This window comes from Phytophthora parasitica (genome assembly GCF_000247585.1).
Source record: "Phytophthora parasitica INRA-310 unplaced genomic scaffold supercont2.3, whole genome shotgun sequence".
NCBI lineage: Eukaryota > Oomycota > Peronosporomycetes > Peronosporales > Peronosporaceae > Phytophthora > Phytophthora nicotianae.
In genome coordinates, this window is record NW_008648989.1 from 566,355 (window position 1) to 585,750 (window position 19,396).

General features: G+C 50.2%; 9 protein-coding genes across 10 annotated transcripts in view; 8 read left to right on the forward strand and 1 right to left on the reverse strand.

Moving 5' to 3' along the window:
- Window positions 1-715: 715 nt before the first annotated feature.
- Window positions 716-2,092, forward strand: PPTG_01345 (hypothetical protein; the record flags this gene model as incomplete). Its single annotated transcript, XM_008894594.1, has 1 exon — window positions 716-2,092. The coding sequence occupies one exon, from the start codon at window positions 716-718 to the stop codon at window positions 2,090-2,092; it is 1,377 nt and encodes a 458-aa protein (XP_008892842.1).
- A 128-nt stretch (window positions 2,093-2,220) lies between these two features.
- Window positions 2,221-3,591, forward strand: PPTG_01346 (hypothetical protein; the record flags this gene model as incomplete). Its single annotated transcript, XM_008894595.1, has 1 exon — window positions 2,221-3,591. One exon carries the CDS (start codon window positions 2,221-2,223, stop codon window positions 3,589-3,591), a length of 1,371 nt encoding a protein of 456 aa, XP_008892843.1.
- An 860-nt stretch (window positions 3,592-4,451) lies between these two features.
- On the forward strand, window positions 4,452-5,309 carry PPTG_01347 (hypothetical protein; the record flags this gene model as incomplete). The annotated part of the gene is made up of 1 exon (XM_008894596.1): window positions 4,452-5,309. One exon carries the CDS (start codon window positions 4,452-4,454, stop codon window positions 5,307-5,309), a length of 858 nt encoding a protein of 285 aa, XP_008892844.1.
- Window positions 5,310-5,618: 309 nt separating this feature from the next.
- PPTG_01348 (hypothetical protein) lies at window positions 5,619-8,661 on the forward strand (the record flags this gene model as incomplete). The annotated part of the gene is made up of 3 exons (XM_008894597.1): window positions 5,619-7,546; window positions 7,618-7,840; window positions 7,906-8,661. The coding sequence occupies 3 exons, from the start codon at window positions 5,619-5,621 to the stop codon at window positions 8,659-8,661; spliced, it is 2,907 nt and encodes a 968-aa protein (XP_008892845.1).
- A 190-nt stretch (window positions 8,662-8,851) lies between these two features.
- On the reverse strand, window positions 8,852-10,164 carry PPTG_01349 (hypothetical protein; the record flags this gene model as incomplete). Its single annotated transcript, XM_008894598.1, has 1 exon — window positions 8,852-10,164. One exon carries the CDS (start codon window positions 10,162-10,164, stop codon window positions 9,121-9,123), a length of 1,044 nt encoding a protein of 347 aa, XP_008892846.1. The 3' UTR covers window positions 8,852-9,120.
- A 226-nt stretch (window positions 10,165-10,390) lies between these two features.
- On the forward strand, window positions 10,391-15,061 carry PPTG_01350. Of its 2 annotated transcripts, XM_008894600.1 has the most exons (4): window positions 10,391-12,127; window positions 12,195-12,305; window positions 12,376-12,816; window positions 12,880-15,061. In XM_008894600.1, exons 1-4 carry the CDS (start codon window positions 10,442-10,444, stop codon window positions 14,884-14,886), a joined length of 4,245 nt encoding a protein of 1,414 aa, XP_008892848.1. In that variant the 5' UTR covers window positions 10,391-10,441; the 3' UTR covers window positions 14,887-15,061. The 2 variants fall into 2 exon arrangements, with proteins under 2 accessions (XP_008892848.1, XP_008892847.1); XM_008894599.1 differs by having other exon boundaries at window positions 12,376-15,061.
- Window positions 15,062-15,377: 316 nt separating this feature from the next.
- On the forward strand, window positions 15,378-16,381 carry PPTG_01351 (hypothetical protein; the record flags this gene model as incomplete). Its single annotated transcript, XM_008894601.1, has 6 exons — window positions 15,378-15,435; window positions 15,517-15,589; window positions 15,669-15,769; window positions 15,840-15,905; window positions 15,975-16,072; window positions 16,154-16,381. 6 exons carry the CDS (start codon window positions 15,378-15,380, stop codon window positions 16,379-16,381), a joined length of 624 nt encoding a protein of 207 aa, XP_008892849.1.
- Window positions 16,382-16,597: 216 nt separating this feature from the next.
- On the forward strand, window positions 16,598-18,118 carry PPTG_01352 (hypothetical protein; the record flags this gene model as incomplete). Its single annotated transcript, XM_008894602.1, has 1 exon — window positions 16,598-18,118. The coding sequence occupies one exon, from the start codon at window positions 16,598-16,600 to the stop codon at window positions 18,116-18,118; it is 1,521 nt and encodes a 506-aa protein (XP_008892850.1).
- Window positions 18,119-19,330: 1,212 nt separating this feature from the next.
- Window positions 19,331-19,396, forward strand: part of PPTG_21040 (hypothetical protein) — a gene marked incomplete at both ends in the record, with an annotated part of 600 nt that continues 534 nt past the window's right edge. The window contains one exon of the mRNA XM_008895492.1: window positions 19,331-19,374. Coding sequence (XP_008893740.1) covers window positions 19,331-19,374 — 44 coding nt within the window. The remainder of the gene's footprint in view (window positions 19,375-19,396) is intronic.

Consider the following 19,396-nt stretch of genomic DNA (forward strand, 5'->3'; position numbering starts at 1 on the left):
TGGTCACCTTTGCAAGAAAACAGAAGAAAAATGTATGGGCTCGCGCCGACCATCGAGACGATAAGGTTGGGGTCGCTTTAGGTTCAAGACAAAAGTCATTGGCGTTACAGACACCTTGCTTTGCGGCCAACGTACAGCTTTCTTGGAGATTTGCCCGCAAATTAGTTTAACAATCTTCATTTGCTGCACGAGGTTCTAAATGCCGCAAACCTCGTGCAGCAAGTCGATTGCAATTCTAAATTAAAACTTGACGGCCACGGTACACAATGCAACGAATCTGATGTGGAACCAACAACAAGTTCGGATGGTACGTACGGTATTGAATGGTGTGCTATAGTGATTTCTTGACTGATATATCCCAGCAGGAGGCTACAACATAATGACTTGAAATAGTCAAGAGTTTGCAGCAACTAGGTAATAAATAGATCGACCTCTGATGTAGTCCTCTTGAGAGGACGCTCAAGGCCAGCTAGTACAGCCACTTCCGAACAGTAAAAAAACTTGTGCTTCGTGAAAGCTTTTCAGTAAAAAAAAAAGTTACGATTCGTAAAAAAAAAAACTTGCGATTTGTGACTGAATACCCTAGCGAATCACAGTTTTTTTTTCGGGCGCAAGCTTTTTTGTAAAAACTGGTGACTGGAAAAAATTATGATTCGCTGAAGCAGGAAAAAAAAAGTGTTAACCAATCAGATACCTCAAGACTTGGCGTATCACCATGATGACACCGTCGCGATGCGGTTGGGACCGATGCCGCCGCCTAGCTAGCGTTCTAGCTGGTCTGTTGCTCATGGGGAGCGTTGGCTCCAATCACTCGATCTCAGTATGGAACGCGCAGCTCCAGACGCTGCTGGGCTTCTCCGAGGCGGGTATCTCGTTCGTCTGCTCCATGGCATCCTTTGGCGCCTACTTCTCCGTGAGTCCAGGATTCGTCTTCGACCGCATCGGTGCCCATCGCAGTGTTTTGCTGGGCGGTTCTCTGCTTGCTGCCATCTACATTGGTCTCTATGCTGGACTGGTGACGTTTCCGGGGGCCATGACACCCCTGGGTGTGGGTATCGCCTTCGCAGTGCTCGGCCAGGCTACCAACTTCGGCGTATTCGCGGCACTGGGGCCGAATGAAGACCTCTTTGGACCAGAGAACCGCGGCAAGGTCATGGCACTGGAGTTTGCAGCCTTTAGCGCTGGTGGCGCGTTGTTCGCGGAGCTCTACAAGCATTTTTTTGATGGGAAAGTGCCTCTATACTTTCGGTTCATGGGGTGTTTGATGCTGGCGGTGTTTCTGGTGGCCTGGGTTACGCTGTATCGCCCTGCCAACGACGACTCAACTCACGTCATAACTGCTGCTCCACCTATTCATGCACTGGACGAATTTATGCCGCCGGAGACATCGATCTTGAAGTCTACTTTTGACCTTGAGGATAGTTGTCAGCTCATTTCTACGGCCCAACCTGACATCACTGGCCGTGATATCCTGACCGACTCACGCTTCTGGTTACTGTTCTCTACCGTGTTCATACTGGTGGGATCATCGCTATTTGTCATGGCAAATATTGCGTTTATTGTCGAGTCTCTTGGTGGTCCGATGGAGCAGGTCTCGACCATGGTAGCGCTCTTCTCCGTTGGCAACTGCTGCGGCCGTGTAGTGGCCGGCATCATATCCGACAGAATGTTGCATCGCGTTCCTCGGATCTATTTCGTAAGTCTGGCTTCTGTTCTCGTAGGCGCCATCCACACACTTTTCCTGGTCATTCCTCGCGCGTACCTGGTCGTCCCCATTACGCTGGCAGGTATCGCCGACGGCGTCATGTTCGCTGCATTCCCCGTACTAACACGCGAGACTTTCGGTGCGCGCCACTTTGGAAAGAATTTCGGCCTCATCAGTGTCGCAAATGCTGTAGGATTTCCGCTGTTTTACAACCCCATAGGCTCATTCGTGTACAGTTTATCGGCCAAACCCGTGAATGGCGTCCAGAAGTGTCTTGGAGACGATTGTTTTCGGCCTGTGTTCCTACTAGTGATAGCACTGAGTATGGTGTCACTCGTAGCGAGTCTCAAGTTCGCGTCGCGCCAGCATTACGTCCGCTTATCGTAGATACATGAAAGATATTACCTACTGGGGTACTTAGGTACTGTAATCTCTGCTTTGACAATGTAGCCATGTACACGGCAGAGGTCCTGACCAATCCCATGATCTGATCATTAGCCAAACCCCTGAGCTTAATGACGTCGTCGCCGTCGCTACTCCGCCAGTCATGCAGCCTTGTTGCTGGCGTGCTGCTCATGCTCGGGGTGGGCTCGACCTACGCACTGTCGGCGTGGAATGCGCAGCTGAAGACGCTGCTACACTTCACACAAGCGGGGATCTCCACGGTCTCCGCTATGACCATGCTGGGCACATACATGTCGTACATTCCGGGCGTCATCTTCGACCGGTTGGGGCCGTACACGAGCGTTCTTCTCAGTGGGAGCGCCATGCTGGTCGTCCATCTCGCATTGTTCACGGCACTACAATTCGCCCCGGAGAGCGTGAGTCCACTGGGTATCGGCTGTGCTATGATGCTGTTCGGACTGCTCAGTTCCTTCTGCGTCTTCTCGTCCATCGTACCCAACGAGTCTCTATTCGGAGATGCCAACCGTGGTAAGGTCATGGCAACTCTCACGTCAGCGTACAGCTGTGGTGGCGCCTTCTTCGCCTTCGTCTTCCATGAAGGTTTCCACAGTAGCGACGTACCGGGCTACTTCCTCTTTGTGGGGAATTATCTACTAGCTGCTTGTGTATTTGGCTGGTGCGTATTTGCGCGTCCAAGTGGTGAAGAACGTAACAACAAGAAAATCGGATCAGGAAGCATTGAAGTTGGTTTTGAAGGCACTGGCATGGAATCGAGTGGAGAGAACGGCTCCTTAGATATCGAGAAACCCGACGACATCACAGGCGTGGCGTTGCTAACGGATATGCGGTTTTGGATGCTCTTCACCCCAGTGATGATCGTCATTGGCGCCGGTTTGCTGGTCATGTCCAACGTGTCGTTTATCGTGGAATCGCTGGGCGGTCCATTACAACAGGTCCCATTAATGGTGGCGCTGTTCTCCATCGTGAATACCATCGGCCGTCTTGTAACAGGAGCGCTCTCGGATCTTCTACTGATGAAATACCCGCGAGCGTACTTTGCTGCACTCTCGGCTGTGCTCACCGTCGTCACGCAGGTAGTTTTCTTGTCTGTGCCACCGAGTTGGCTCGTGCTGCCTGTGGCTATGGCCGGATTCGCGGAGGGCGTCATGTTCGGCACGTTCCCAGTGATCATCCGCGAGGAGTTCGGTTTACAACACTTTGGCAAGAATTTTGGTCTCGTGAGTATCGCCAACTGCATCGGATACCCACTTTTTTTCAGTCCATTGGCGTCATATGTATACCAGCACTCGGCGGCGACACGCACTGTTAATGGAGTTGAAAAGTGTTTTGGCGCGCAGTGCTTTGCACCCGTATTCTTTGTGGCCATCGCGTTGTCGGTGGTGGCGTTTGCATGCTGCGCTCAGCTCGCACGACTGCAGCGAAGCCGCAAGTTCTACAGCTATGAGCAGATTCGACCGTAGTCAGGTGAGGTGAAGTCCGTAATAAATTATTGTGAAGCTCCTGCGGAGTCTGTGGTGAAAAGTTCCATTTCAACAGAGTTGCACAGCGACAGAATCTACGTGTGCAACGCTCTGTCGTGCCATCAAGCACGTGGTTTGCAAAGAACCTCACGAGGCATTGTTTGTCTGAAAGAAGAGCTGCCTCAGTTAGCTGTAGAGGGCTATCGTTGCAGTATCAAGAATGCCTTAAAATACTGAATCTATGATAACTACCACGACCTGAGTCTGAGGCTTAGACACCAAGCAGAATAAGTAATACAGTACTCACTGAGGAGTATCCAGTCGTGGTGTCTGCTAGCAGCCAAGTCTGTGGTGTCTGCTTTCAGGATAAAACACATTCCGTCACATATTACAGTAATATGCAAAGTCATGAAGCAGCAACCAGTCCTTTGGTTAATTGAAGAGCACTGATGTCCATCCAAGGTACCCATGAGCAAATCTATTGGATCTTGAGATTCGTTTGCCTTCAACTTGTGGTTTACCACAAGAGCATCAAAAACGCGCCTACACCGCCGAAACCACGTATTGCCTACGATGAACCGCAGCATAATACAGTCATGAAAATTTCCGTAGACGCCATTGATCGTCTTCAACGTCTTCAAGCAGGTTGCTCTGATCTTCGGTTTCCTCCACGAATATGCACGGAAGTATTTTTGTCCCACATGGCTACTAAAAGTATCTCATGAGTTTCTGACCAATAGGACACTTTTAGATGGAACCTTTTAGCCAATAAGATATGATCATCTACTTTTAGAGACATTCGAAACGGGCGGCGGTGCATTGTTCAGTTCGCAATCTGCCAGAGATCGAGATCGACACCGATGAGTTCGGACATGTTAACGCAGCAGACTTCCACCACACAGCGCAAGCGCTCGGCGTCTACGGCTACCGCCGCCTCTACCGTAGCACAGGCGTGTCGCCAGGCTGTGGCGGAGCTCGAGAACTGGTCGCTCTGGGCCTACCGGGACGCCACGGGCGAGGAGTGGGACGCGCAGCCGGCGTGCTTCATCACCGACTACCTGCTGGCCATCCAGTGCTTCGCCTTCGCCGTGTATATCGGACTCTTCGCCGCCACAGACAAGGGCGATCTGGCCTGGTACCTTATGTACTTCATGGCGCTGGGCATCTCCGCGGCGCTGGGTGGCCTACTGCACCACGTCGCGTTCGAGGCCATGCGCGACATCGCGCACAAGCAGGAGAAGCATCTGGTGATGACTGCGCGTGTCTTCGGCGTCAGTCTGACCCGTGCCAACGTGGACAAGATGATCGAGGCTCTGTGGCGCGTCGTGCTGGCCTGCTCCATCCTCACCAACTTCGCACTGCTATCTCTGGCCGCCAGTCGTCACCTGCCTGAGGCTTGGGCTTATTCTATCATCGGCCTGGCCGCTGTGTTGTACGTGGCATTGGCCGTCTGGGCCAGTGTCAGCATGCATGCAGTGTTCCTCTTCGCCGGCTTCATCCCTGTGATGCTCTTTGGCCCCATCGCCTGCTTCATGACGTGGAACTGGGAGTGGAGCCACACAAGCAACGAGCTGCTCGTGTACGGCGTCAAGCTGGTTGGTGGCCTCATCCAGGGTCTCGTATGGGCTCCCAGCAAGGACAAGTTCAACCACAATGCGCTCTCTCACGTGTTCCTCAGTATGGCAGCGACGCTCATGCTCATCCACTTCAAGTTCTGACGAGAACGTAGCGACGAGTGTGCAACGTGCCAGATTAGGTTTATAAAGGCACATCAGCTCTTCGCTTCGTGTGTTTGAGCGTAATTATGATAGGAGGGACAGAAGAGCAGAGTGGAGCACAAAAGGTCTTCATGAAGCTAAAGTGAGTTTCCAAGTGGTCAATTTGACGAGTTTTTGGTGACGTATTATGAATCTGTTGTTTTAAAATGGTGCTAATTGTTGGTTACGGATCTGCTGATAAGAGTGTCTCTATTTATAGGGACGGTAAATGGCAGACAAGAGCTCAACGCTTTACTTCACTCGGCAGTGATGCTGTTGTTTGGTGGGAATCTCTCGGGTGGTAAGAAAACCAGCTCAACAGTAGCGAAGGTTACCAATCCTGCTGCTTCGAGCGAGCATGGATCTGTCAGTGACGGAGGAAGCCAGACAGCAGTCTTAACACCACATACAGATGCATTGCATCGACTGACAAACCACGAATTACGGCTTCTGGAGGAGTTAGAGCGTACACGATCCAAGTTGCAAGCTGAGTGGAGACTCAAAGTGGCTTGTCTTCAGCGACAGCACCCGGATGCGCTATCAACCTCTTTCAATGTCCGTGAAGGAATAATCCTCAGTGTCGAAGAACTAGAACAGCGTTTCCAGCTTGCAACAGATGGGACGACCTCGAAATCATCACAAAGGGACTTACAACATGCCATGCATTCCAAGACGTTAAAGCTCTCTCCAAACCAACGATCCAAATCGTTTTTAAGACACAAGAAGGCTAATGCAGCACCAGGTCCGGGCAAAGCAACATTAGCGATGTCTCCAAACGCTCGAACGGGGCTTGATTTGCTTCCAGTACTGACAACAACAGGAGAAACCCCGTTTGAAGTTGGTTTGGAGGCTCAAATTGTACTAGGACAACGGCAACAGTATGTCCTTCCTGTATTCAGGCTGCCGTCTGTAAATGTTGCAAGTACTGCAAGCGCAATGGCAGCTAAAGAGGTACAAGTGATTAAAGAGGACGTCGATCGAAAGCAAGCAAGTGAGACGCTGGGGCTGTCAGTTGAGGAAATTGAAGCTCTCGAAGCTGAGCTCAACGGACAACATTTCAGTGCCTCATACCTGCCCGATCAATCATCTCTTGACGAGCAAAAACTCCCTGGTCTAGCACGAGGCAATAAAAAACGTCAGCAGTTGCAATTGAACAAACGAAAGAGCGTCGCTCGTTCACTTCTGACGAAGAGGAACGCTCGTAATACACAAGATGGCGGTGCACTTCGCAAAGAGTTGGAGTCAGCACTTCACAGTGTGCAGCATCTTACACGGTTAGTGAAAGACGATATCTGCTGGGCACAGAAGATCTGTCCCGCGTCGGAGCTGCGTACGACGCTCTACTTTAAACGCTGGGGAAAAGAGAAAGTGGAGAATATATTCCGTCGATTATTGTACAACCTCCAAGGTCTGGCCTTGGAGCGCTGGAAGCAAGCAGTTGCTTACGAAAAGCAACAAGAGAAGCTTCAGGCATACTTACTCTACAAAGGAAGCAAGAAGCTTGACGCGTTCTTAGTGAACTGGTCGCAACGTAAGTTACGCCAAGCGTGGACGAAATGGTGGTCCGATGTTGTCCACGAGAAGGCTCTGGAGCGCTCAGCACTTGAATTGCAGTCAATTCAAGTCATCCAGCGCTCGTGGCGAGCCTACCGAGGCCGCATGTTTGCTTTTCTTGTGAGGAAGCAAAAGCTGCTTGCAAAGCAGACAACCGCAGCGATTAAAATGCAACGTATGTTCCGTGGAGGTATCGCACGTAAATTCTTCAGGCTCAAGAGAATCGACAAACATCGTCAAGCTATGGCAACTCGTATTCAAGCGCTGGCACGAGGTTACATCGTTCGGAAGCGTGTTAAGCAGATGAGGGACCAGAGGAAGAAGCACTTAGTTGCTAGTCATGTTCAGGCAATGTATCGTGGACGCAAGGCTCGTCGAGAACTTGCTGTTCATCGACAGACCCAGCGCCTTACGAAGGCAGCGGTGATAATTCAGCGCAGATATCGCGGTCGTCTCGGCCGTGCTGCATTCATTCGACGGCAATTAGACCGAATGCGCGACGTTGCTGCAACGAAAATCCAAACTATGGTTCGAGGAAGGCGTGCTCGCAAGATACTTGGTAATTTACGTGAGGAAGAACGCGAGCGACAAGCAATTCGGCGAGCTGCAGCTATCAACATTCAAAGAGTTTACCGAGGACACCGGTACGTATGTCTGTGCGTTCGTATGTAGAAGCTGCGACTAACTCATTATCTTGGTATTATCGCCTGTATAGTGCTCGTCTGTCAACAGAACTTAAGTTGATGGCACTGCGTGAGAGAAATCGGATGTATGCTCAGGCTGCTACAAAGATTCAAAAGATGGTGCGCAAACGCCAAGCTATTCAACGTGTGGAGCGGCTTCGTGAGGAACGAGCAGCAAGGTTCGTGCTCCAGGCACGGACGTGGGTAGAATACTGGAACGACGACGCCACCAAGTGGTTTTACTACAATCAAGAGGTAGATACTTTACCAGAACTTACACCCAATGTACTCATGCTGACGTGTTTGCTACGACTACATAGACTGGTGAGGCTTTGTGGGCTCCTCCTGCAACGGGATACACAAAAGCAGACGGCAAGTTGGTACTTCAGGACGGCAAAATTATGGATCCATCCGAAGACGACATCGCCAGCATCCTGGCAGCTCAGAAGCCAGTGTTAAATAATGGTCCAAATGGAGACACCTCGGATACAAAACATAATGAAGAGGATGAAGATGACGAGGATGAAGATAAGCTGTGCGTAGAATGCGAGGAGGAGGATGCCAGACGACAATGCGCTCAGTGCGAGGACGTGTTCTGTGATGCTTGCTATGAGAAGTTGCATCACTCGGCCAAACGTGAAAAACACACGTGGAAAGCAATCGGTTCTCTGCGGTGTATCGAGTGTGAGAAAATGCGTGCAACACGATGGTGCTCGGTCTGTGAAGATCCGTATTGTTTGGGGTGCTTTACTATTATTCATTCCAAGGGTAATAAGGTCAATCATCAGTGGACAGACATGGCGACGTTCAAGAAGGCACGGAAACAGCAGCAAATGGAAGAGGAGAATGCGCAGACTTATGATGAATATGTCCAGTCAAGCGAGTACCAATACGTCACGGAGTACGCAATGGCGGAAGCTGCTAGAGAGGCGCAAGAAGCGCAAGCGTATACTCAAGCTTATACTCAAGAATTCGCCGCAACTGCAGACTACAATGGCTGGATGACGCTTGTGGATGAAGCCTCGGGCCAGTCGTACTACTACAACGTCCACACAGGGGAGTCTCGGTGGGCATAATATAGCGTGATGAAACTCAGGCCATGTTATCATTACATTAAGTTTCTCGCGACACGACTTCATGCAAAACAGGGAATCTGGCTGGTGGAACCACGAAGTATACCGTGGCCGAGACCAAGAATTTGGGCTACATGTCCAATAGTCCTCTTACAGGTGAAAGCGTTGCTAGATTAACTCCTACTAAGTACATGTTAACGCAAAGGATTATATTGAAGCGTTGAAATGAGGACTTTTCATCCTCAAAAAGCCTACAAGCTGAAGAAAAGCGACAAGGAGATGATGAAGAAATGAGTCCATCTCCTTCAGTTTACGATCGTTAGTCAACGGATCCCTCTCGTCTGCTTCTTAAGGTCCACATCATTTTAAGGAGTAGTAAACCGTATTTTGCGCAGATTGACAGCGAAAAGATAAATAAGAGTGGAGAACTTGCCCTGTGAGTTCGCACTTGACTCATATACGCTACACCTCGACGTCAAAACGCATTCGGTTTCCTCGAGCTCCATAAGCACGAGTGTCGAGACGCATCCTTCTTATTTCGGTCGGATCAATAGTTCGCACGAAAAGAGTGCCCGTAGATAATCGCGACTGGCCCGGAGGCGTGTCACTGGGACCGTACACTTGCTTCCACGCGCCACCGTTCCGAGCCCGATTCGAACCAAATACGTCCGAAGAGGTGGTAGATAGGAACGTATAATCCATAGTCCGATACGAATCCACGTCATCCGAACTCGCGGACAGAAACACGTCGTCTCCTTCCGAGCCGAAGCTATACTCCGTTGATACTGGCGATTCGAGCATGCCGATAGAATAGTCGTCTGTATGCGAGCTTTGGCTGTAGTCGCTAGCTGGGTGGCTGTCTGTAAGTCCACGCCCTCGAGCTGGCATGTAGATAAGCATAGGTACCGCCGGTCTTGTATGTCGGCTGCTGAGTGGAGCAACGCTGTACGAGCTGGCTTCAGCCCACGAGGGCTTGAGCTCTTGCTGAGCGGCTTCCTCAATCTTGCGGTGAAGAGTGTTGTCACCCAGCACAGGGACAACCGACCCGGTCGAGTCAATTTCCACGTGGCCACTGTGTCCAGCCTCGGGAACGGCAAACGTCGTGCGCTTCATGCAAAAGCGAGAGTTTTCTGGCGGATGATTGGCATGACATTCACTCTGGTCAGAGTCGGACCTGCTGCGCCGAAGAATAACCAGAAAAACCACAAGGCCCACGAGAATAATAAACGCCACTGCAACGATGGTGATGGGGGTGCTAGGGAAGCTGCTGTCCGAGCTATCGTCCGAGGTCGAAGGCTGAACGGTCAAGTCCTCCTGCTCTTGCTGCTTCTCGACTGACGTCACGGTAGCGTCATCACCACTGCTGCTACCGTCAAGTGAGTCCAGTCTTCGGAAGGCCCTGCGGCCATAGCCATCTACCACATCTATTGCCTGCATTAACTGGCACAACAATGATGCAACTAGCAGCAGCAAAGCTCGACTCTGTCGTAAGTCACGACGTGACATCCTTGCCTCGTCGACTCGAGATTGAGAAATAGGGCTGCATGGCATGAACAATCTAGCGCAGCGCTCCTGTCTCCCTCACACAGTCACCAGATTTCTATGCCGTTCCGCGGATCCATCGCCGTCGATAGTGGGCTCCTCTCGCCATCCGCATCTTCGGGTCTCTGCCAAAAAAGGCAAGTTGAAGCAGTTTGTGGTACACTGTACCCATTTGAAACAGAGACCATCACTCCTGCCTGTGTTCTCACCGATTCCGCACTGAGAAGAAAAGCTCGCAGTGATGGCATCATCGGCGGCTCATGCCGCCTCGAAGTTGCCTTCGTCCGACTCGGAAGATGCACTGGCCGTAGCCCTACGCGTGGACAGCTCCTCGTTGCGCTCCAATGAAGCCCCAGACGCCCCCGTGTCGCTGTACGACGACCCACAAGTGCGCTTAGATGTAGCCGAGGACTTGACGTTGTTGCTGGGATTTGAGCGCAAGATCTACAGCGTTGGCGTGCAAAAGGACATGGAGAATGATGGCCAAACGACAGCCTCGTTGCGTGTCATCGTGGACACCGAGAGCGTCCACCTGGAGGAGGACGAACAGGTCGCGGACGTCAAGTGGCTTGACCGCGAGCGCTTCTGCGCTGGCTACACGTCGGGTATCGTGCGCATCTTCAACCGAGTGGGGAAGCTTCTGTTCGAACAGAAGCTGCACGGCTCAGCGGTACACAAACTGGACGTGAACCGCAATGCGGCTACGATAATGGCGCCTCGTCGAGCTAGCGTCATGCTGTCGGATGAGCCAGACATGGAGGGCGAGCTCTGGGTGTTGTACACCGACTCTACTGTGGCTATTATTCAAATCTCAGAGATTTTAGCCAAACTCAACTCAGTGTTCGGACCGGCACAAGCCAGTAAGTTCAGGAAATACTCACTGCGAGATCAGAAAGATATTGTCGCTGCCATCCCGTGCGGACCCGTGAGACCCACAATCTTCCAGTCGCACTCGCGTCTCGGCGTATATACTATCATAAGCGCAGGATCAGCCCCTTTCCTCGCTTTTTATCAGGCTGGAAACGACCAGAATTCCATCATCCACTTGGCTCATATCGCTACAGCCATTGCATCGAGAGCTGCTGGGGCTGTGTGGAACTTTGCAACGAGTTGGGGGTGGAGAAGAGACACAGGAGAGTCTGCAACTGGAGAGGAAGGACAAACGGAGTACACTCAACTTGGCTCAGGTGCGATTGATGCTGCAGCTGAACACGTTCCGGCACCAATAGACACAACTCGATCGATCTATGAAGATGAACGACGACGCTGCAGAGTTCTCGTATTGAGCCCGACAGGTAGATTGGCAGCTGTTTCGGACACGCTAGGACGGATTCTGCTAGTTGATACAGCGCGAATGCTCGTGGTTCGGATGTGGAAGGGTTATCGGAATGCACAGTGTGGCTGGATGCAAGGATCAGAAGGCGCCCGTCGACCTCCTGGACTCTACTTGGTTATTTACTCTGCCCAACGTGGTATTGTTGAGGTATGGCGCGCACGGTATGGTCCCAGGGTTTTCAGTTTTGCGGTGGGCAACAGCGCTAAACTCTTCACGCAGTTCGATCCTGTGAGTAGAAGGACCAAGTGCATTGTCTTGTGTGAAACAAGTGACAATGTGTCGGAACTGATTGAGCTGAAGCCTGGACTACCCAACGCGTCGATTTTGATGAAGTATTTTACCCAGAACAAGCTTCAAGAAGAGAATTTTCTTCTGCATCAAGTAATTGGTGGCCTTCAAGCGTTCGTGAAGAAAAAGCGTGCCGACGCGACCCACACCCTCGAACAAGATTCATTGGAGCCGTTGTTAGATGATATCGGCAGCCTTTCTTCGTCAACGACGATCCAGACACTGCTGGACGTCCTGCTCAATGCAGACATGATTCTGCTGAACGCAAGTTTCTTGCTTAAAGCACTTGAGAAATTGCAGCTGGTGGGTCTACGTCTTGTTGCATTTCGAGCTGACCGTCTCGTGCTAACAGTAACTCGTGTATCTGCAGGCTTTGAAGAACGGAATGTCTTCTAGGACACCGACTGGGGTAGAATTATCGCTCCAGTGGAAGCTACTTTGGCAGCACCGTCTTGTATCTACGTTTATCGGGTTCCAGGCCGTAAGTCTGCTTTGCTGTGCAAGACTTGCCACATCTTTCTGAAATTGTTTTGTTAATTGTATATATTCAGGAATTTGAGCGTGGCAAGCATGCGCTTACAGCGATGATGCAGACCTCCACAAGAGACATCATGTCCCGATCAAGCACCAAAGAACAGGAGTCTGGCCCACTGCCACGTGTTCTCCCATGGTTAGAGCTCTTTCGCCGGGCTGGTCTTGCACTCGATGATGAATCTTGCAGCCGGACGTGTAAAGCGATAGATAGCGCCAGTCAACTCACGGCGTGGGAATTTATGGAGTTTTTCTCCATGCCGTTCAGTGATCCTGACTTGCCCCGGCGACGTGATATTCTATCTCTGTTTGAAGTTGCTGAAACCAAGGAAGAGTTTCTGCGTGACGCTTTCCGCGTGCTGAAGACTCCAATTTTCCGCAAATTTTCAACAACCGCTCAGAGGGACTGCTTATTTACATTTATTCTAGCTCCAGTGCTGTCGAGTGTCTTCGCGGTACAGGTACGGATGAGTTTTCTCTGTTTGGCCTCTAGTTTATTTGACACATCCTTTTCACTGGTACAGGAGCTTCAACAACTTCATTCAGCCATCTTCTTGACCGAAGACATTCTCACCAGACTATTTATTGAGTGGTATTTCTCCCTACCGCTCGGCGCTGTACTCGCTCTACCTCCCCCATCCAAGTCTTCGTCTCTTCAGCGCTGGTTACAACCGTATTTCGTTATCTCAGATGTTGAAACAGCAATCGAAGAAGAAGGTGATGACAACGCTAAAACGCCGTTTGTGTCTTCAGAAACCTATCTCCGACGCTTGCGTGGTTGCTCTTCCTCGCTAGAGGAGATATTCAACTCCTGCTGGAAGACACCAAAGCTGTTCCATGGGTTTGTGCTGAGTGAGCACTGTGGTTGGGGCGAGAAACAGTCGGCCAAGCATGCTGAAGAAGACACTTTCGGAAAGTATAGCAGTGCTGGTAGTGGAGCACGCTGGACCATTCTGCAAGACTGCATTGCGAAAACGGTGCACTTGTCATTGCGTCTCGGAAAAGTCGGTCGATTATCTGTGGACGCAGTGGAACACGTGGATGATATCATGCGAAGTATTGCTGTGATACAGATTAATGATGGCCACGAAGCTGGCGAAGATGATGCCGCTGTACAATTACCCAAAGACCACGTCGAGGTGAGTATGGGTGATGATGGAACGGATGGTTGGGTCGCGACGATGGAGGACTGTCGTAAAGCTGCTCAAATGAAGGACTGGGCAGCTGTACTCCGCGCGTATCCGCAACTCGCGAACAAAGATGCGCTGTGCTGCTTCCGAGTAGGAATCCTTTGCGCGGCTTGGAATGCGGAGCGATCGGACATGAGACAGCTAGAGGATGCGTTGCTGGAGCTTGATTGTGTGGCGTCACTCCAAGTGAAAGCGGCCATGGCAGCGTACATTTGGGAACGATACATTCGTGTCCATGTAGTGACACTGATCACGTTTTGGGAGGAAAGTGCAGCTGGAAGGAAACCACAACGGGGTCTCCAGCCACAAGTAGCTCGCCGCTTCTTTGGCATTATCCGAAGTCTGCTTGTCACGTTGTTAACTGCAGTGAAGGCAGTATCAGTGGTTCGAGTCGTATCGTCAGCGAATGACCAGGATGAGCCTGAAAGCGATTATGACGATGAAACAAGTGATGCAGATGCCGAATCTGACGAAGATGACGATAATTTGTCTCGTATTGCTGTGTTTAAGATGGAAAGCTTGACTCAGTCTATCAAATGGCGTTGCCGGGTGAGAGATCTCCATTTGGTGTTTAGACAACGGTGGCCACCTTCGCACGATACTTCAGCGCTCATGCAAGTGTTGCAAGGCTTCAAATTCGATATGGTATCGGTAACGCAGATCGCCGATCATATCAGTTTGGTTATGCTGCTCGATTCGTTTGCTGCGACGTCTGTGACTCCGATTTCAGTTGTCAAGTTGTTCTCGAATAATGGTCGACATTTGTGCCGGCCGGACAGTTTTCTGATGACCCAACAAATCGCTCAGTCGAGTGAAGAGGAGACGAAATCTATCAGTCAAGACCGTACCAAGTTTCTGAAGGAACTTCTCCGACATGATGAAACATTAGGTTTTGCGCTTGCGGAGGCATTTGGACTTCCGTTAGAGGTGATTCGTGAAGAGTACGTGCTGTTCTTGTATCAGTCTGGGCGGGACGAGCGCGCCGATCTTGCCATTGAGAAGATGCAGAGACCAGAACGACTGGTGCTCAAGCTTGGGGCTATTGCGCGAGCCAGACTATCACTTATTCTGAGACGGATGAAGACCGAAGCGGAGTACGCTGTAGTGATGAGTATGCTGCCTGCCGACACCTTTTCGTGGGTGATTAGCGATACCAAGCCACCTCTTGTGGCAGACCCGCTGGTCGAAAAGCTCGATCTTACGCCATCGCTTACTTCTACTCACTACTTGCTACTCAAGTGCTTGGCCATGATCTCACCCACCGGTGAGGAGTTCGAGAAAGTGTCCGCCATGTCCGTACTAGTGAAGGACGTCATTAGCCAAGTGAAGCTGCATTCATAGAGCTACCAATTTTAATGAGCTACAGCGATAGTGGCCGGGTTGGCATTCAGCCAACACAACTTAAATGGGAATGGAAAAAATATTTCGAGAGATCGATGGCATATTTTATTACGACCCAAAATTTGACTATTTTGAGTTGGGTTCCGAATAACCCAAATAAACCAACGCATATTTTATTACGCAGCGAAAGTTCTACAAGTTCGTTGGCGCAGAATTAATCAAAATTACGAAGTGCAAAGTGTTACAGATGAAGGGTTTTTCCCATTTGGACATAGCAAACAGTGTTGATAAACGCTGTCTCCATTTTTTTCAAAATTGTAATTATCGTTAAATAACGGACCCGTTTTGAGACAATTAAACCTTTTTTGTCCCTTACCCCAAAAAATAGGCAAGTGGGTAGGATCCTCATTTTTTGTGTGGCGTACACCCAAAAATGGGACACGTGCTTCTTCGCCAAAGTGAAATCGCGCAGAGTTAGTCAGTCGACCGCCATGGTGCATAGCAGCAAGTACGACCTGCTTATCAAGCTCCTCTTGATCGGAGACAGCGGTGCGTGCCGCACAGCCGGTGGTTCCTCCCTTCTCTCGTCCTAGCCTTCTAACCTCCTTGCACCTTTCTGTCGCTGCTCAGGCGTGGGAAAGAGTTGCGTGCTTTTGCGCTACTCCGACGACTCGTTCACGACCTCATTCATCACCACTATCGGGTGCGGGATGGGCCATCATTTTATCGACTTCATGCAGAGCGTGTGTGAACTAACGTTGTACTTTGGACGCCCATGGTAGTATCGACTTTAAGGTGAAGACCATTGATGTGGATGGCAAGCGGATAAAGCTGCAGATCTGGGATACTGCGGGCCAGGAGCGCTTCCGGACCATCACCACTGGTACGTGTTGCTACATTCTTTTTACCTCAACTTTTCCTCGGGCTAACTGAGATGCAATTGACAATGTTAGCATATTATCGCGGCGCTATGGGGATTCTGCTGGTATACGACGTGACAGACGATCACTCCTTTCAGAGTACGATGCTACAATCCTTACCAAGCTATGCTAAAGTTTCTGCTTTACTAATTTTTAATTTTTGGGCAGACATTCGCAACTGGATGACACAAATTCGACAAAATGCGTCGTCTAATGTCAACAAAATTCTGATTGGCAACAAGTGCGATGTGGATCCGTCGGAAAGAGTGCGTTGAATGAGGAAGATAATTAACTTGTTGATGCACACATTGACTGACGTTTGGACTGATGCTGGTGGCTGTTCTCAGGCGGTGACAACGAAGCAGGGTCAGGATTTGGCAGACGAGTTCGGGATCAAGTTCTTCGAGACGAGCGCCAAGAGCAACCACAACATTGACGAGGCCTTCCGCTCGATCGCAGTGGATATCCAGAAGCGACTGGCCGAGAGCGAGCACGATAGATTAGATGTGGCAAACGGCAGCAAGTTCCGAGTGGACGAGTCACAGGACCAGGCGAAAGACGGCTGTTGCGCGTAATTTGCCGTCTTGTACTTCGTTGTCGTTTGCGTGCAGAGTCGTCGCCGCGTCTTTAGCTAGAGCTCAGCACTTTGCAGCCTGGATACGATAAGCTTATCATACACCTTCAATATCAGGACACAATGTAGCCATGTTGGTAAAATGTAGCCATCTGTTACAACATCCCAAGCCAATGGCTGGATGCGCATTCCCCAATTGGATTGACACACACCAAGAATGGCGGAGCAGCGCGAGGACGTCGACGGCGAGACCTGGGACGACTGGGTGGACGACGGCTCGTCCACTACCTTCGACTGCGTGTTCTGCGCCAGCAAATTCCCGGCTGAGGAGCCTCTACACGCGCATCTGCAGGAGACGCACGACTTCTCGCTGCGTCGCGAGATCTCGACGCGGAAGCTGGACACGTACGGCACCATCCAGCTCGTTAACTTCCTGCGCTGGAACACACTGGACGGAGTGTCGGCCGACCAGGTGAAGCAGACGCTGGCTACGGAGGGCAACGCCGCCTTCCAGAAGGACGAGTTCCTCAAGCCCGTAGTGGCCGACGACCCACTGCTCTACTGTCTTGACTGCGATAGCAGCGACGATGAAGACGAGGGCAATCCCGACGAGGAACAGAAGAGCGAAAAGGCTGGAGACGACGTCGCCGACCTGATCGCCAAGCTGCAACTGGAGAACCAGGAGCTTAAACAGCAGATGACCAAATATTCCAAGCTCGTCCGCGACTTTGTGGTGGACGGAGAGAGCTCTGCACCCGTGGAGGACGCTGCTGATAACGACACGTATTACTTTGACTCATACTCGCAGGTGGGCATCCACCGCGAGATGATCACGGACAGAGTTCGCACTGATGGCTACCGCAACGCCATTATTAACAACCCGCAGGTGTTCAAGGACAAGGTGGTGCTCGATGTGGGCTGTGGGACGGGCATCCTGAGTATGTTTGCCGCTCAGGCTGGCGCTGCCAAGGTCATTGGTATCGACCGCAGCGAGATGGGAGACGTGGCTCGCGAGATTGTGGCAGCTAACGGATTCAGCGACGTTATCACCATTCTACGCGGCAAAGTGGAGGAGATCGAACTGCCAGTGGACAAGGTGGACATCATTGTCTCCGAGTGGATGGGCTACTGTCTTCTATATGAATCTATGCTGGACACTGTGCTGTTCGCGCGTGACAAGTGGTTAGTTCAGGGTGGACACTTGTTCCCGGACAAGTGCTCTCTGTTCATCCAAGGCATGGAGGACTCGACCAAGCGCTTTGACTTTTGGAATGACGTCTATGGCTTCAATATGAAGCCCATCCAGTCCAAGATTTCCATCCGTGACGCCTTTGTGGAGGATGTTCAGTCGAGCGACATCATCTCGAGCCGCGAGCTACTGCAGAAGATCGACATTGATCACGTGAAGTACGATGATCTCGACTTCCACTCGAACTTCACGTTGTCTATCACGAGAGATGCGACTATGCACGGCTTCGTGTCTAGCTTCGACATTGGCTTTGAGCGTGATTGCCCACGCCCTGAGTACTTTACCACTGGAGCTGAGGGCACACCAACGCACTGGCACCAGGTCTTTTTCCACGTCCCGAAACCCTTCACCGTCAAGGAGGGAGACGTTGTAGAGGGCAAGTGGTGGGTGCGACGGAACGCTGAGAATCCGCGCTTCCTTGACGTTGAAATCCAATGGAAAGAGGCACCCGAGAGCGAGTTCCTCGTCCAGCGTTACCGCATTCACTAGAATTGTAGCAGGTAGCAATCAATTGAATTCTTTTCACATTACGTTGCTCATACACGTCCATTTGTATTGTACGAAGTACTCTTTTAAAAAAGAGAGGTTCTCAACCGAGTTACCACTCTGTTCCATCTCAAAGCTACCACTTATTTTGAACAAAGTTGTGAGCTACTAGCTCACAACTTTGTTTTCATTGCGAAAAGCTCATGCGTGTTAACTCTATTCGATTGTGCAGATGAACCTGTAAGATGAGCTTGTATATCGTGATATCCTGTCGTACATGATAGGAAGTGATTTCACCGAACTGGTAGACCTCCTTGATGATTCTGTCTAACGTGAAACTTGATACAATAAGATTATGAAAAAATAACAGTCAAATGTGGTCAAAACCAAAGGTACCTGCTGGTATCTATAGTAGGAATCCGTTGTATGTATCGACACGAAATCACTTGCACGTCTATCTAAGCCGATTCTATCGGAAATCAGCTTCTGAAAGAGACCTTGGAAAGTCTGTATCGTCACTGACGATTCGTCAGATATCTCCATAAAATTCCAGAGTTGAAATATTTCGTTCTAATTCAACTAAATTCCAGGAATGAGCACCACACCGACCGCCTTAACATAATCAATTTGCCAAAAGTTGTCCCACGGGCTGTTTTAGCTAAAGGAGGCTAATCTGTTCTCTGGATTTTATCCAGAGTAGTTGGGGCGATACAACTGGAGGTACGAATCATTACGAGAACATATAAACTGTATTGCTTAATATGAAAGGAAATTAAAGAAAGGTTTAAATGACTTGTCAATATTAATCACCGTGTACATGTTATTAATATCCAATGCATGTTGCTTGAGTCATTTACGGGAGACATTACGACCAACACTCTGACAGTGATACAATCATACAAGAACGAATTGCTACCTACGGGCGACATTACGAACAACACTCTGACAATGATATAATCATAAGGAACAATTGTTACCTACGATCTCTTGGATAATGACTACTTACAAGCCACAAGTTCTTTTTCTCTCCTCCCTCACCATGTAGCACTAAGGGCAATAGCGACTCGAACTGAGCACTAACTACTACAGCCTCGTGTGGTAAGACGTCGCAACAGCCTTAGATATTGCTTACACCTATTGCTTTCAAATTTTCTTCATTTAGTTAACCAACCTACTTTCCACAGTTAAGTCTTACGTTACCGTCCCAATTGTGCCATGTTCAAGCACAACGTCGCAGGTATTCGTTGTGGTCACTCGTCGTAACTTTCATTGTGGATTTTC

Excerpts from the sequence above, each read along its gene's own strand:
- PPTG_01350 (XM_008894599.1), top strand. The coding sequence starts at position 10,442 with ATGGCATCATCGGCGGCTCATGCCGCCTCGAAGTTGCCTTCGTCCGAC. Across the intron at positions 12,128-12,194 it reads CACTTGAGAAATTGCAGCTG|GCTTTGAAGAACGGAATGTC; the intron begins GTGGGTCTACGT and ends GTGTATCTGCAG. Across the intron at positions 12,306-12,375 it reads CGTTTATCGGGTTCCAGGCC|GAATTTGAGCGTGGCAAGCA; the intron begins GTAAGTCTGCTT and ends GTATATATTCAG.